The 17,183-nt window shown below is 40.2% G+C and overlaps 1 protein-coding gene across 2 annotated transcripts; it reads right to left on the bottom strand.

Moving 5' to 3' along the window:
- Positions 1–469: 469 nt before the first annotated feature.
- rev1 (REV1 DNA directed polymerase) lies at positions 470–13,955 on the bottom strand. 2 transcript variants are annotated; one of them, XM_086145103.1, is made up of 22 exons: positions 13,704–13,955; positions 12,864–12,939; positions 11,279–11,411; positions 10,528–10,696; positions 9,892–10,425; positions 8,967–9,802; positions 8,468–8,563; positions 7,863–7,979; positions 7,351–7,474; positions 7,121–7,249; positions 6,861–7,015; positions 6,405–6,524; positions 6,083–6,303; positions 5,823–5,995; positions 5,466–5,695; positions 5,199–5,344; positions 4,837–5,109; positions 3,933–4,032; positions 3,640–3,836; positions 3,411–3,561; positions 2,934–3,036; positions 470–2,217 (listed from the first exon to the last, which is right to left on the bottom strand). In XM_086145103.1, exons 2-22 carry the CDS (start codon positions 12,927–12,929, stop codon positions 2,106–2,108), a joined length of 4,185 nt encoding a protein of 1,394 aa, XP_086001229.1. In that variant the 5' UTR covers positions 12,930–12,939; positions 13,704–13,955; the 3' UTR covers positions 470–2,105. The 2 variants fall into 2 exon arrangements, with proteins under 2 accessions (XP_086001229.1, XP_086001228.1); XM_086145102.1 differs by having other exon boundaries at positions 5,199–5,386; positions 13,704–13,953.
- Positions 13,956–17,183: the final 3,228 nt, after the last annotated feature.

Genomic DNA, 17,183 nt, shown 5'->3' with positions numbered 1-17,183 from the left:
TACCAACATTTAAGTCATAGACAAATTGAGAAAAACAAATTACTTGGCGTGAAATATAATTTGCGAGATTTTACTTACGTAATATTTAAATTTATGGCCGTCACTATTATGGAAGACAAGAATCCTCTTTAAATGAACCTGTCAAAATGAAAGTGAATTTACAAGCCTTCTTTCCTATTATCAGATAATCTTTACTGGAAATACATTTGCACGGCTTTAAGGCATCAGTATTTTGATAATTACAATAGCAGTATGTGAACTTTTCCCCTTTTTGGGATTTTATACATGTATATTATTTTATTTTCAATATGGCTGTTCTAACAAAGGGAAATCGTGTTACTCAATCATTGCCTACAAGTAATTTTATCCTTGTTTGGTGTGTGCAACTTAAACTCAGGCTTGTTAAAACATCCCTTGTTGAAGCCATGCGGCCAAAACTTCAAAAAAGACAACAGACATTCATTAATACAGAATTTACAGTTTATTATCAAGATTTAGAAAAACGTTCACAGCTTCAGGTCTTCAGGCACAAGCCAGATTACAGATGATAAAACAGACCAATTATAACCTCTGGCCATTCCCTTTTGGAGAGATGACTGGTGAACAGAAGCAACAACTTGAAGGTGAGAAGAGACTTACACATTCTGAATCACATTCGTTTCAACAGGTTACAGAAAAGGACAGATTTGGTTTGCATATAGAAATATCATTTTGAACAAACTGTTCAACCAAACACAGCATATCTTGCACAGTAAAATCAAATTCCAGCAAACAAGCAGCATCTGCTGAGCTCTTATTACCACCCATGAATGTTAAATTTGCAAAAACAAGAATGTTGCTATGAGCCATCCAAACTTCTTTTGGGCCTGAAGTACACAAGTACACAAGATGGGTAACAAAGTTAAAAATCAGATCACCTGTTCCGATTCAAAGTATTATTTGAATAAGATTTATGAAACAGGTAACTAGGCTAGAAACACACTAGAATACCAAGATTTCTTCGATATACAAAGGCTTTATGAAATGTTACATTGTCTTGAAGGGACATCTCACTTATTAGCAAAAAATGCATAGGCTACTTATTGATTGCCATAACCCCTGTTAACACCCTCCTAAACCAGAGTGCTACTGAGAATCAACAGTTAACCTCATGTGACTTGCTTTGGCCAGCTTCTGATTTCCATGTTGGAACACTAAGAAACACTTAAAGAGTGACAAAGTCTACATCTTAAAGACAGTTAGTTACTAAGAAATCACTACATGTAAACAATACAAGAGGTAAACTCTTTACATACTGATATTCTTTTTAAAACTTTTAAAACAAGTATCTTTTAAAAACATTATTTACACTTTAATGACAAGAATTGGCACTTTTTTGAGAAACAAGAAAAAGTTACAACTGTATGCATTTCAGTTCTTTTCCATACAGCAGGTTTAGATGTTTCACAACTGTACGGTACATTAAAAGGTTTGTTAAAATATTCCTGGGCTCAGTACATTGATTGTGTTTGTGTCGTCTTGTTTTGACAGGAGGGATAAAATTTCAATCGACCCACACCTATCTCAAATAATAATGTATTAGAAAAAAGAAGAAATGGAAAGAGCCATAGTGCGAGTATAAGAACAACTTATGCAATGTCTGAACATTTTAACATAAAAAATAACATAACATAATATGCAGTAGATTTAGTGCACCAAATGAACATATGACATATGAACCATCTGAACTGGGAAAAAAAAAAAAAAATAATCGAGTAATATAACTCGTATTTGGGATTTTAGTTCGTAGTCCTAAGTACATTAACCTGCCCTTTTAGTTTGCTTCAGTTGTCTTGTAGAGAACAAATACAGAAAGTGGTACACTAGACAAACACTGATCTAATATTCATTTAAACCTTCTGAGCTTTTGAATTTTGAAATTATTAATGTTAACCTTGGGAAGCTGCAGCAGTCATTGATGCGGATATGCTGTGATGCCACAGTTTCAACAGGAGCATCCGGTGTAATCCAATGTGTGCTGATGTGCCAAACCTGATCACTGAGATGTTATGAGAGTAAAAACGTTTTAGTAGTGAAGTTGAAGGTGAGGAAGGACCCGTCCATCTTCATGTCACCTTCAGGGTGCTACCGTAAGTTTGCTGTATAACAACCTGCACGTTGTCGAGGATGAAGTCAAAAGCCATGCTCCATACGGACTCCACTGACTGCTGCATGAGCCTGCGGGGATCAGATCGATATGTCACTTTATCGGTTGGAGGTAACAAGTTGGAAACCTAAACAAGTCCACCCTGGCTGTAAAACCAGGAAGGAACTGCTAACATCCTTTCAACCAGGAAAGTTCCAACTATTAATGCACAAACTCTTACTTGAGGTGTCACAAGCTTTGACTGTTAACTGACAGAATGAGAATGTTGAGACAGGAAGGGGACATTAGTAAGAGAAGTGGGTTAGCCGGCCCTTACAACTGCAGTGAGGGTTAACAGAACTGGTTATCCCTTACATATATTTCTTAAGACCCATTACATGAAACAATGCCAGGTGTTCGCAACAGGCCAGGCACATTAACATGACCATGATAAAACTTTAAGTTAATATGCACATTTTTCTTAGTGCCAAATGTTTATGAATGTTTTTTAGAGCCAAATTATTATGAAGTAGTTTCTAATTTAACATACATGCCTTTTTCTCATTAAGGGCCCTTTCAGAATTAAAAACACTTCTTTTCATTATTTTAGTATTTATATGGTGATGTAGGTTCTTTTTTAAAAATCCATGTCAAATGATGCTGGGACCCAGAAGTTGACAGTGACCATCGACTGAGGAACATATTGGTGTTAATAATGTTGTTTTTGTCTAGGGCACTTACAAATAATTCCTTAAAGGCATCACAGACAGAAGGGAGAAGTGGGAGCATTGCAGAGGTGTGCACTCACCTTTTCATATATTTTATAATCAAATCCAGTCTCTCCAGATCCTTATCTTCAATCAAATCAGTGCAATATTTCACCACTTGCAAAATGTCCTCCTCCATGGGTTCTGATGAAAATTGGAAAAACATTCTATAACTTTAATTTATGATTAACATTATCAATTTCATCATAAATAACAACAACAAAAACAGCAAAGAGTTATAAAGCGCTTTTTCATAAAAGTCTGTACAACGCCTCGGCGGTGACTGATGTGGAGTGTAAAGTGGTGTGTGATGCCGCAAATACTTCTTGCTCAACATGCTTTTAAATGAGGTTTTAAAAGTTCTATGTATAGACAGGTTAATTTCATAACAAAAAATCACCATTCAAACATCAAGTTGGCATTTATAAGTCACTGCTGAGCAAGTAATCGACTGCCTTCTTGTTTGAGCATACTGCAGATGCACAAACACAACAGCCTGCCATTTTTAGTGTGTGTACCTATTACGGTGGTCACCCATTCCCGTAAGAGTGTTTTAATATCTGGCAGGTCACAGGCTCCGGCCAGCGCTGGAGTAGGGCGAGGAACAAATTTTGACAGAGATTCGGGGATGTCCGGCTTTGAGGACGATGTAGAGGAACCATTTTCAGTCTGGTAGAGAAGAACAGATGTGAACTAAAAAGTAACAAAAATGATCAATCTTAAATGGCAAGCCCTTAAAAGACTTACCTTTAGTATGTTGCCTGAGTCCCTTGGTTTCACAGAAAGGAGGATGGTTTTGGCTGGGCTGTTTGTTGTTTGACGCTTCTTAAGTGGGGAAGGACCTTTCTTCACAGGGCTCACTGCAGTCTTCTTTCTGTAACACCGCTTCACTCTTCCAATACTGACTGATTGTTTAAGCTGCAAAAGTGGGTTCTTCTGCTCCACTGCATGGTGTCAAAGAGCGAAAAAAGGAGGCTTAAGTAAACATTCCATCATGCCTGCACAAGTTGAATTAACAAGTTATTCATTGGGGGGCTTACAGTTTTTTGTCTGAGGCTGGATATTAGTTACACGGCTGTAGGCTGCCTTCAGTTCCTCTTGGAGCTCTTTGGGGAGGGCAGCAAAAACTTCTGGATCGACCTAAAGTTAGAATGGCGAGAGAGCAGAAATTAGGTTTAAAACCAAATTACAATGCTTAAGGAATTATGGCCATTTATTGACCATATAATGCAGTCAGCACTCATGACAGGGATCTTCTAACTGGAAGGAAGATGTAGGCTTCTGATATTTGTTTGTCTTTTTGCAGAATTGTATAAACTGAGATTTATGGATGATTTACAGGTTTTTAGGTTCCTGGCTCAGATAAGAAAAACTAAATGAGGAGTCTGATAATCAAACAATGCCAATCATCTTAATGGTTTGGCTATGAGAATGACAAAATTGCAATTGCTTAAAGAAGGTTATATACTGTAGTGTTTTAGTCATGGAAACACCCGGGTGACGGTAAAACGTCTGTTAAATGAGCAATAGCTGTTGATGGCCACAGCCATGTCACATGAGCCTGCAATATAACAAACTGTTTCTGATCAATTCCAGGTAAAAAAAAAAAAAAAAAAAAAAATCATTGCACCCAAAACCATACCCACATCATTACCAGCAACCCCAAAAATCACACAGAAAACAAGCATCAACATAAACCTCAGCATTCATGACTCGCTTCAATACTATTACAAATTAAACTACACATTTGTACAGAATGTCTCCAATTCTCCAATCTATTTTATATGTTTTCATTGTTTTGGTAGTCAAAATTAAGGTTTTGACTACTATAATGAAAGATACATATGAGTCTGTGAGGCCATTTGACAGATCAAATTATATTTAAAAATTAAATGATGACATCATTACTAATAACAATAATCTCATTAACTGTTACATACATACCTGTGAGAAATTAGGAAGCTCCAAAACTATTCCTTGACCATCTGGTTGGTTTGGAATCTGTAGCACTAATGTGCCAAGAGGTGGACTGAGGAGCACAGACCCAGGGGGGGGAGGAGGAAGAGGAGGACCAGGAGAACTTGGACACGATTTGGGACTAGAAGGCTGAGTACTGGGTGAATGACGGTTACTTGGCCTTGCCTCCCGGCAATTCCACGACTGCTCTACTTGCTCTCTCAGGTCTGGAGGCAGGGCCTCTAACACGGAGCGATCAACCTATGATTCCAGACACACAATCTGTTGAAATCATTTCTTTCTCTTTAGCGCTTGTTTTACCAATCAGATGTTGGCCTTCAAAGCCCTACCTGAGAAGGAGATGGTATTTCAATGCTGAAGTTGAGAAGTTTTCGAGAATGCTTAGGCGTTTGTCTACATGCTTGCTGATCTGTGCTAGTTCCGGGTACTGGCTCATTTGGGGGCAGAGGACAAGGAATGGAGCTAGATGCTGGAGCTGTAACGGAAGAACACTTTTCCTGATGAGTGTCAACCCCACCTGTGACATCAGAGTAGCATCGGGATTAGCCTGATTTGTGATAAACACGAGAAATAGGACTAAGAAATACTTTACATACCTCTCGTGCCAGATCCCTGGACAAGCAGCATGTCTTTAATGGAGCGTGTTCGAAGCCCATTGGTGTAGTGGGGCAAAGAATGATTTCTACAGGAGGGTTTCTCCAGAAGCTGGACCTGGATGCCAACTCCTCTCAGATCCTCAGGCTGTAACTTCATGGCATGGAACATCTTGATGACCGCAGCTGCTATAAGCTGACCATTATCAGTTGACTGAGCAAGCATTACAGTTCTGGACAAAGGAGGTAAAAATAAGTGAAAAGGAGTTTTTAGATACACAGTGGGTGTGGAAATGGACTGGGGGGGTATTGAATTTTAACTTCTATAATATTTCTGAAAAGAGGGACCAATTTTATTACTTTGCCATGTTGTCACATATCCCATGGCCACCATATTTGGCTGGCTCCAGTGGGGCTCCAGCCTTGCGGACCATGACCTTTAGAGTCACTCTACGACCTCGCAGCCCAGCTTCTTGTAAACGTTTCTGTACCTCCATAGACAAGTTTGACAGAAAACACTCTGCCTCATCAACCTTTTAAAAAAAAAAACCCAAACAGAAGAGGTCAGAAGAGAGAGACAAATGCAGGGCCATTAGATATAAAGATTGAGGAGTCCTAACCCCTTTAAAGCGTATGCTGTAATTCATCTCAGCAGAAACGGACTTCCTTTCCTTCTCATAGCGAACAGGACGATCGTCTAAACCCCTGCAAAATCGGAACAGGGTCTGTCCAGTGCGGGGTCCAAACTTCCTTTGTAGTTGGGACAGTGACACCTGCTGGAGGTCACCACATGATCTCACACCAATAGCAGCCAGCTTTTTACCCATAACTGGGCCTACGCCTAAGAAAAAAATTGCAAATTCCATTCAATTTCATATTTATTTTGAGAAACCTGAGACACTGTAAGTGATTGGAATGACCAGCAGGTGGTGCTGCATCTACCTGGTAAGCTGGTCACTGGCAGGTCCCTGATGAAATCATCAACCTCTTCAGATTTTAAGTAGTACTGGCCGTCTGGTTTGGCCTTGCGGGTCGAAAGTCGAGCCAAAAGGATGTTTGACCCTAAGAAGATCAGTAGTAAATGTAGTTGAATTTGCTGTGTTACAACATTATGTTTATTGACTTCACAAGGTATTGGCTCAGAGGGTTAGTGCAATTGTCCTTGGAACCGAACATTCCTGGTTTGATTCCCGTGCTTCTCCTAGTCTTTCAAAGTATTGTTGAGCAAGATGCTGTACCCCTTACAGCTTCTGGGTGTTGCTCAGTAGCTGCCTTCTGCACATGATTAATCCATGATGGGTTAAATGCAGAGGTTGAATTTCACTGATGCTATGCTATATATGTAACTGACTGCGACAAAAACGGTCTTTCTGTCATACATAGGTAAGATAAACTCACCCATGCCAACTGATGCACAGCATCCCGTTTTTTCCTTGATGTCTACTCTGATAGCTCTGGCCAAATCTTCTGGGTTGATGTTCAACTCAGCTATCAGAGCAGAAGCATCAATCAACACTTCATCACAGCTGAGCGCCTCAATGTCATGGGTATAACTGCAAATGACAAAGGGGAAACCATTGGTGTCTTTTACTTCAGCATTTAAAAGGATTAAAAAAAAAAAAAAAGAGCAGATACATTGACCAGACTGTTTCACTTACCCTGCCAGGATCTCATACATGTCAAGAGCCACTTCCTTAAACGCTTCAAAATCATATGGGACAGACTGCAGGGAAGGACACAGCTGTTTTGCTTTGCCAAAAAACATCCCATTCCTCACACCTGCCTGCCTGTGAGATGATTTATCAATATTTCTATCAGTATGTTTTACAGACAGATTTATGTAGTATTTGAGAATGAGCTGGTCTATATGTGGTTGATTCCATCTCACCTGGCTGCATAACTGCAGGATGCAATCTCTGCCATTGACAGTACAGCATCCTGGTCCACTCCATTTGCGTGGGAGATTGGGCTCTCTTGTGAAGGACTGCTATGTAAATAGTCATCCTCTCTTCCTGATAAGCAGAACAAGAATACAATAATTTGTCTCTCAAACTGAAGTGAGGTGCTTTGTGTCATCCCTTGCTTCCTTGCTATGCGCACCAAAACCTACATCCAGAGAACAAAGCTGAATGTTTACTTTACTGACTGAGTCGACGACAAGTGTGGTTTTATTGATCAAAATAGAAAAAAAATATGAACAATAAACAAGAAAGAGCAGATAATATTCAATGCAATTGTTTAACAATGAGAACATAACCTTGCAGTATTGTCAAGTGTTCATCCATCATCCCCCATCAACTTGTTATCCATATAGCAGCTGGGATTTCTTAGACAGCCATCCATCATTATGTTAATTACAAGTGTACTCGGGGTGCCAAAAAACATGATTGACAGTCTCACCAGGCTGAGCCAAAGCATGTTTCCTCTGATAATACTGCTGCTCCAGCTGAGGATTGGCCCCAGGTCTTAATGGTACTTGAGCCTGCCCGCGGTTACTGGTCACAGCCACGGGCTTCCCTGAAAGAAAACCAAAAAGACTATCTTCATCAAAGGAGACACAACGCAACACTTGACCCCCCTCGATACAAAAATACAAGCAAGATAAAATAACTGGATAATGAAGTACATTCGAACCCAGACTTAGTTTGAAAGAAACTAATTCTAATGTGGTTGTCCCACATTAAATAAAAAAATATAGCCTGCTACAATGTGACTTTGCAAAGAACAACATTTAAATGGAAAAGGATGCCCTTTGCTTAGAACGTCAAATATTTTTTTCATTATTGATTATCTGTCAATTGATTGGTTTAGAAAATGTTAAAAATTGGCAAATGTGTCAAAAGGTGCCTCACAACACCCGAGGTGATGTTCCAAAATATCCCAAACCCACAGGCATTCAGCTTTGTGGAAGGGCTTAGCATGATAATTTTGACCACTCAATTCATTTCAATTAATTGAATATAAAACTAGGTGGCAAAATCTTTGAATGTTGCAGCTCCACTTGCCTTTGAGGTCTGGTCGATGTCGAATCCCAACCGAAACAAAGAAACAGTCCATGTCCACGTGGAGAATGCAGGACTTTATCATAGGGGCTGATGTGCCTGGCACAGCCAAAACAAACCATCAACAGACAAGTTCCCACAAGTATCACTAGAATCCTTTGGATGACAACATGACTACAGATACAATATTTCAAATAGTGGGACGTGGTTTCTTAATTTTTTGAGAATGCAACAATCTGCTTGAGAGCCTTGGGAATGCTACCTTCCATTTCACAATGATGTGACCTTTTTCCCAAATTGATAAATTCTGGATTAATTAAGATGAAAATGTCAAACAATGAGATAAAATGTAAGCAATGATCTCAAACTTTGACTTTGTTCTGAAGAGGTTCATTTTGTGGGGAATGGGTTTTGGACTAACACAGCAATAATATTTTAACTATAAGAACAGAACAAACGAAAGCGTCGCTTGGACCGATTCAAGGGATCCATCCTCTCCTACCTTGGCTATCAATGGGCCGCAGTGCCAGAGATTTTCGCAGTTGCTCTTTCCCAGGAAAGGATGCAACTCCTGTTGATTTTCTTTTGCAGTGCAGTTCATTGACATATTCAGAAAATCCAGTCCTCCATGTTGAGATCTGATGTAAACGCGAGTGAGAGTAGAATTCAGAGATCAAACTACTTGTCTGTGCGATCAGCTGTGCTGAGGACTCGGACGATGGAGTCTTATCTGAGGGAGTATGAGGTTTAACTGTTATACTGTCTCTGTTAACTGAGGCAGGGTTGGATGAAAAGGCATTGTGGTGACTTCCATTGATTCGCATGGATGAATGAGAAAATGACTGAGATGCAGTCGAAAAAGAATTATTTTCAAGTTCTGAATCAACATGACAGGATGGCTGAAGCTCTTGCGGGAGTTGGTGGCCTTCTGTGGCTTTTTTGACCTCCCGGTGGATTGATGAGGGTAGTTTAAATCTCTGTTCACTGACGTCTTGTACACTGGATTTCTCAAGACAGCAAGGGGACGGGTTGGATAGCTTTGGAGGACTGTGGGGAAACTCATATGGGTCTGGTTTGGTCTGTAATTGTCTTAGGGAACTCATAGGTTTATTCAATGGACTCTGAGGTCTGCGTTCAGGTGAGTTCTTGTCACCGGAGGGTCCATCTGCAACTAAGGACGAGTCCTTTGACTTTAAGGCACCATTTACAAGATGAGCATGTCCATTGGTCAGGGGTTCAGGCAACACCGCCTGCTGGACAGTTCCCGTTTTGCCACACTCTTGCATTTCATTTATTCTTGAATGGCTAAAGTCCGACGAGGTTTGCAATAATCCATTTCTGTAAAATAAAGAGATTGAAATTATCAGTAACTTCTCAGTCACACCAATGACGATCAATGTTTCCTCACAATGTACATGTACACTCACAATCTCGATTCAACTTCCTTGCAGGAAGGGCTGATCTGAGGTTCAGGTTGGCCTGCTCTCTGAGATTGGAGACCAGGATGAGGTGTTATGGTGCTTGGCTCGGGGGTCTTGGGTGAGAGCTTCATGGAGCTGAGGGCAGATAGCTGGTGAGTGTGTAACAGGCTACAGTGCCTGGGCTCTGCAATGAAGTGGCTATGTTCAGGGCCTGAATGAGCAGATGCTAAAGGACTTGGAAATGGGTTAACGAAGTCTAATAAGGGGCTTTGCTGGGAGTTGCCCTGTTGAAGTTGTTTGTGGGGGGTGTTGGGGTTGGAGTTCTGGCAGCTGGACAAGGGCCGCTCCTGATTGAGACGAGAGTGGTGTATGTTGAGCTGTGGGGGATGAGGCTTTTGAGAGAGATTCGAATGAGGCAGCCTATTGCTGGGTCCTGGGATCTCAGAGGTCTGACGAAGATTCATGCCAGAAAAAAGGGGGCCCCTGTGTTTAGCATAGAGCTGATACTGCAGGTAAGGGAGGAGACGGCCAGCTTTGACACTGTTTCAAAGAAGTGACAGAGTAAGCCCGGTGAATGTTGAGAAAATTACATGATACTGTGTACAACACAACAGAAGAATATTTAACTGCATTTCAACACACCTGTCAATTATCCAGTCAGGCCTGATGACCTTTTGCCCCTTGAGTTCCTGAATTTTGCAGTTGGGCAAATTATTAGCAATTATATGAGTAGTCTTGGAGCGGGAATAGTAGACATGGTATTGCCCACCATGCAGCATCATCATCCTGCGTAGCTCATCTGCACTTGGTTCTGCTCACAGAAAACAAGCGAAGAATTGAAAACTAAGACTGAATACAGAGTCCTCTCATTTCCTAAAATGTTCCTACAGTGACATTTTAGCACACATTTCCTTTCTGAAAAAAACAAATTAATTACAATTGCATCGGATTTTAAATGGCCAATAACCTGTTGACAAAAAAAGCATTGTAATAATTGAAACAAAATGCGGAATAACACAGAGTTAAAAAAGTGACAGTTGCCCTGACACTGAACTCAGCACACTGATGCATTTTTAAAAATGAAGATAGGCTATTTGCAACACCTTTTTCTGACTATAAACGTTGACATTCAGTCATCAGTGATCAACAAGATAAATGTTTCTATTAAGGTAAAATATTAATGAAGGTGTTGAAAATTCTTGGCTATCTGAGGAATCAGAACAGGGGAGCACATCACTGAGTTAAAAATAGTATGATGCCAGCACTTTAGAGATGACTTATATTGCGAGTCATGTCTTCAGATTGTTCTTAAAGTGAGCATAAGTTGTGGAAAAGGTGGATAAAGCAAAGATATGTCATATAAAAATGGAGTGTAAATGCTGCATAATGATACCTGTGTATCCATTGACATAGATGGCTACCCCACTGAAAATGGTGGAGCATGTGCCATCCCGTTGTTTTTCCCTGGGAGCATCACTTTTGAATTGCTCATCCAGTTTGGAGACCTTGGCAGCCATATAGCCACCCTATGAAAAGTAGAAAGATTTAAGAAACATCTAATACACTTAGGAAAATTAATCCCTGTCAAAATCTTATGTTCCAGTTCATGAATTGAAGAACCCCTAAGATGAGAGATGAAACAGATGAAATCAAGTCCAGTTGCCATGATAAGAGTTTGACGAGGATTAACCATGACCTGGATAATAATAATAATAATAATTATCATTATTATTGTTATTATTATTATTATTATTATTATTATTATAGGATGACTGAGATGATGACTGGATAACTGAGAACCTTCACAGGCAGTTAGAACACTGTTCTAACAGTGTTCAGCGGGCCTGTACAACTCACTGCATTGATGTTTCCTGACTATCTTAACACAAATTTAATTCCAGACAATATGATGACTTTTTAAGCACAATTTGTTCTTGTGTAAGCTGTCCCAAGGGGAGCTTCAAATGGTTCAGGGTAAGGTTCAGTGAAACGAAGATAGAACAATATAGTATTCATCAAAGAACAGTGCCAAGAACAGCTGAAATACATTGACCTGGAGGACATGGTTCAACACACTATGTAGTTTGGTGGAGGTTTGCTGTTTTTTCCACATTCCCATTGTCCATGATTATTGGCCCTAGAACAGATCATATTCATGAACCTGGTGTAGCTTATAGTTATGATAAACAAGTGATCAGGTATCATTTGATGATCTAATTGACATTTAGGATTTAATAAAACTGGGCAAGTAAAATGAGGCAGCAACAAAACATTTTCATTTCTTGATCATTGTTGAAAATTGTAAACTGCCAAAGTTACCTAAAGGTGGAGGTAAAAGTCAGGTTTTTTCCATAACCAAGACATTTTTATTACTACCAGAGGATTTAAAAAAAAAAAAAGAAGAAGAAAAAAAATCTATTTTAAGCTGCTGAAATAATTGAAATTGCACAGTAGATCATTTAAATTAACTCAAAAGTATTAATCAATTGTTTCTTTATGCTTTTATTTCAGACAGTTATTTGCACTCTGCACAGACTACACAGAAAATTATGAGTGTTTTTCCTATTGCATGCCGCAGAGACTGAAGTGTGCATTGTATTACAGTAACATCACTGGAATTTCAGTTGTTGCACTTTCAAACACAATTTTTGGCCAAATCACTCTTGCCCAAATAAAGATACAGATCTCACTCAAGTCTATTTACAGCTCCAGTGTCTTTGTTTTTCTGGTAAATTTCTTAGCTGTCATAAGGCAGGTTGCACATCTCAGGTCTGCCATTAATACTGACACTCATTAACTATATATTGCATCTTTTTATACCCGTTAGCACAGGGTGGATTATTTTGGGTGGCTGTGCCACAATCACAAGTCAAACACCCTATTTCAATTATTCCTTCTTCGGGGCAAAGTGTTCATTTAGTGGTGTCATTCCCAGCAAAATATACTCGATTGTGATACAAGATTGATTTCGTACTCACCCTTTCTGCCCAACCATTATCCCCACTGGCATTGGCTCTCTTCTTTGCCCATACATCTCGACTCATAGTGAGCTACCTGGAAGCACAGCAAGTTGACCATCATCTGCTGAAGCGTGAAAATTAAGAATGTGTCTGACAGTCAGCTAAATGCTAGATAACGGTCCCCTGTATTTGCATGTGCCGTGCAAAACTCGCGATGGCAACAGATTTGAGAAACTGAAATTTTTGAGGAAATAACTTTTGGACAAAATGTGTTTAATGACACTACAAAAGGGAGGGGATTCAAAATGTAATTTTTGCTTTGTTTCTTTTTCAAATACAAGCCGAGCGAACAAAAAAAAAAAAGACATGTGACACTGCTAACAACTGATACAATGCGCGTTGCTGATAAACGTATCGATTCATTATCTATCTGTAACAGGATTGTATTCCATAATATAGTGCGATATTTGTTTTCTGCTCCGTGGCTTGGTCTACAAGGGCATGTCCGGGCAGCTCCTCCGCTCCTGACAGCTCGGTGACAAAGAGCCACATGTGGCACTTTGACAATTCTTTCACGTAAAGCGGTTTACTGCTAGCACTAGCTTAGCTACTAAAGACGATGCTAGGCTAGTTAATCGTACAGTCGCCGCACCACGACATGACTCTAACATCATGTCAGTTCAGGCGAGAGAAAACAGTGTCGCCGAGTGGTCGCTAACAATGCTTGGCAAATTAGCCAACACAAATAGACGAGGTACCGGCTGGTGTATGACTGAGTAACTTCAGTTTCGTCGCAGAGCATTGGGCATAAACAACAACGGTCTCAAGTGTTCGCGAACAGAAGTCACTTGCTTTTACCTTTTATCCTGTCAGATGAGGTGGTTAGCCCCACACACGCACACGCACACACACGCGCACACTCCCTGCAGTTAAGAGTCCAGCAGAAACGTTGTGTGCACTGAATATGCGAATACCAACGCGAAACGAAATGAACCCCCCCGCCACCCCCAAGACAGTTGTCTCAACTCCCCAGTCTTGACGTTGGTCCAGAGAAAACTCTTTCAGGTGACCCGAGATCCCCTTATTTAGTCATGAGGTCCCGCCATGTCTCTCTAATATTTTCGCTCACCCTCCCAATCCTTTGGCTCTCCGTTTCTACCGCCTGATTCCCTTTGCTTTCCCCTCTTTCAATGACTGTCAAGTGGCTATTTGATAGACATCACTTCCGGAGAAGATTTTCAAAATAAATGTATCCCTTCAACTGGACTTTGCAGTTTTGAGTGACTTAAAATACGGAGAATTTCAATTTTCTATTTCACAACGTTTCTCAACTTCCAGTACATGAGAAGAATAATGTCAAGATTGTGTTATCTAAATGAGGGCATCCTGTTAAAAGACTACAAAATAGTATCTTCACATGCCCAGGTAATATTTATTTTTAACATTGTTAAACATATCGTATTCGACTTATCAAAAGTGATTTTTCAAGTTTTATTCGTAAGAACAACTGAGGAATGAAAGTTATATTTTTTTTGTTTGAAGAAACCCCCTCAATTTCCGCTTCTGGTGCAGCTTTTCGTCAACTTGCTCCAGCGGCTCGTCGGCGTGTTTTTAACCTCTTCTGGTTCGGTTAACGCTACCGCGATGTGTACAATCACACACACATCACCCGAATCGACTCATGAAAAGCTCATATCGGTGACTTCGGACCTTCTCTCCTGTTTTTGCTCGCTTTATGCGGAACCAACCCGAGGCTTTAGACTGGATTGCGGTAATACAAGTTGGTTACACAACTCTGACTGAATGTTAAGGTTTGGGGGGGGAGGAAAGGGAGGGTTAGCCCCAATGCGTTCATAGCGCCTGCCCTCCATCGGCAGACGGTCGTTGGAACAGTCTAGGATTTTTTATTTTTTTCCGATGTGTATCCTACTGTCTGGCTCCGGTACAGTTGTCCTCAAACGGCCCTGCGCACGAGTACCGGCGGCCGTGACGCAGAGGCACGTGCGGAGAGAGCCAGCAGCGTGACAGCCGCCTCGCCGCGGTTACGCAAAAACATCCCACACATACGAAGGAATCGCCGTCGTGTCAACTTCAAATGTATGATATAGCTCAATTCAAGAGGTCGTCGACATGTGTGAACAAGTAGTTTCCAACAGCTAATTCCATCGAATCGAATATAGCAGGATACAATTGACCCACTGCTCGTCCTAACCCTGTGAGCCTTCTTATTGGTTGTTCTCTGTTGCTATGGTACCAGACATCGGATGCTGAAGTTTCATGCGCGTCTGCGTCTTCTGTGTCAGTGGAACCGGACGCGTTTGTTGTGATGGGGAGAATGAAGACAATGCACTTAAATGACCTTTTTTTTTTTTTTTTTTGAAATCGAGGCTCTTTATTTGGGAATCTGAATGAGAGCAAGGCTGATTTAAAAATCATGTACTTGCAGAGTTGTTGGGCAGTTTGCAGATGACATCTATACTGGCTGGTTTGAGATTCAAATTTAGAGTTCATATGTAATTCACCATCACTTACATTTGCCTGGAGATAACTATAACCACCTATTCACCAGTTGCTTACAAATAATTTTAAAGTTTCTGCGCTCTTTGTAATAAAGCCAACATAAGGTTGTGAAAAGAGTCAGTCACCTACAGTATGTGAGTCTTGGCATTTTGTGGCTGAAATAAAATAAAATGAAAACAAAGCTACATGTAGTAAAGTACCAGTTAAATCATAATTACTTGATATAATTTTTTTTCCTTATGCCAGGAATTGGCAATGGTTATGGTTCAGCTTTTTCCCTCTAGATAAATTGGAGATTGCAAGCAGACTCAACAGAAAAGAAGGACATCATTTTGACAAATTGTGCTGAAATCAAGGGCATTAACAGAGATCTGCTCAGCTGTGGCAATAACAGAATGGTCAAATAAGGTCACTCCACTCCACACCTATTGGTAATGTCAATCAGGAAATAAGGTCAGGCACAACATAAAAGACCTGATATGCACAGACGTTTAGCACCTCCCCCTCACAATAGTTTTGCCAGAGCCCTACCTTCAAAACAAAAAGTGTCCCTCTGCAACCCTTGTGAATTCAGTGAATTACAGAGAAACAATGGAGTACCCCAATATATGAAAACAAATAGATCAAGCTAATCTGAATAAACTGAACATTAACTTGTGTCAAACATAAAGTGGAAGAAAAAAAAGCCACATCTAAAAGTATGATGGCCACAAACCTCAACCAAAAGTGACCACAAAAAATCCAAACTAAAGGGAAATATGACAGACTCACCAGAAACTCACTGCATGCAGAATTATTAGGCAAGTTGTATTTCTGAAGATTCATTTTGTTATTCTACAACTACAGTGCTCTTGGTCAATCCAAAATCTTAACAGCCCCGCAAACCTGAACAAGTGGTAAAAGTTTCGGCTTTCTTAAGAGAATATCTTTATGTAGACCATTATTAGGCAACTATTAGTGTGCAGAATGAATTTCATGCAATTAAATAAAAAACAAAGATTTTCCCATCTCACTTGTTTATTTTCACCTGTTAAAGTGAGAATAATAAATAAACTAAATATTTACAAATAAACATTTCTGAAATAAATAAAAACAACAACAACAAAAAAAAAAGCCTCAGTGACCAATATAGCCACCTTTCTTTTCGATGACAGTAACAAGCCTTTCATTCATGGAGTCAGTCAGTTTCTTGATCTGGTCAGAATCAACTTTTTGTGCAGCCGCAACCACAGCCTCCCAGACACTATTCAGAGAGGTGTACTGTTTACCTTCACTGTAAATTTCCTGCTTAAGGGCCCCGAAGTTCTGAATAGTGTTTAAGTCAGGAGAAGAAGGGGGCAGTGTCAATAGGTTTTTCATCTATAAGGCCTTTACTGGCCAGCCACGCAATGGAGTACTTTGATGCATATGATGGAGAGTTGTCTTGCATAAAAATCAAAGTCTTCTTGAAAGATGCTGACTTTTTCCTGTACCACTGGTTGAAGAAAGTGTCTTCTAAAAATTGACAGTAGGACTGAGACTTGATTTTGAGTCCATTTTTAACCCGAAAAGGTCCAAATAGCTCATCTTTAATAATACCTGCCCATACCAGCACCCCACCTCCACCTTGCTGGCATCTGAGTCGAAGTGCAGCTCTGTGTTCATTATTGATCCAACCACGGGCCCATCCATCTGCTCCGTCAAGAGTCACTCTCATCTCATCAGTCCACAAAACCTTTGAAAAATCTGTCTTCAGATATTTTTTGGCCCATTCTTGATGTTTCAACTTATGTGTCTTGTTCAGAGGTGGTTGGGTTTCAGCCTTTCTTACCTCGGCCA

Source organism: Fistularia commersonii, chromosome 4 (genome assembly GCF_037954325.1).
Source record: "Fistularia commersonii isolate RoL2024-O1a breed Wild chromosome 4, RoL_Fcom_v1.0, whole genome shotgun sequence".
NCBI lineage: Eukaryota > Metazoa > Chordata > Actinopteri > Syngnathiformes > Fistulariidae > Fistularia > Fistularia commersonii.
Note: the sequence above shows the minus strand (reverse complement) of the source record. Positions and strands in the feature narration are given on the sequence as shown.

Bases quoted from the DNA above. Each gene is read 5' to 3' on its own strand.
- rev1 (XM_086145102.1), bottom strand. From the start codon at position 12,929: ATGAGTCGAGATGTATGGGCAAAGAAGAGAGCCAATGCCAGTGGGGAT. The intron at 5,996-6,082 runs GTTAGGACTCCT...TTTTTTTAAAAG, and splicing joins ACAGCATACGCTTTAAAGGG to GTTGATGAGGCAGAGTGTTT. The intron at 2,218-2,933 runs GTGAGTGCACAC...TGATCCCCGCAG, and splicing joins ATTATAAAATATATGAAAAG to GCTCATGCAGCAGTCAGTGG.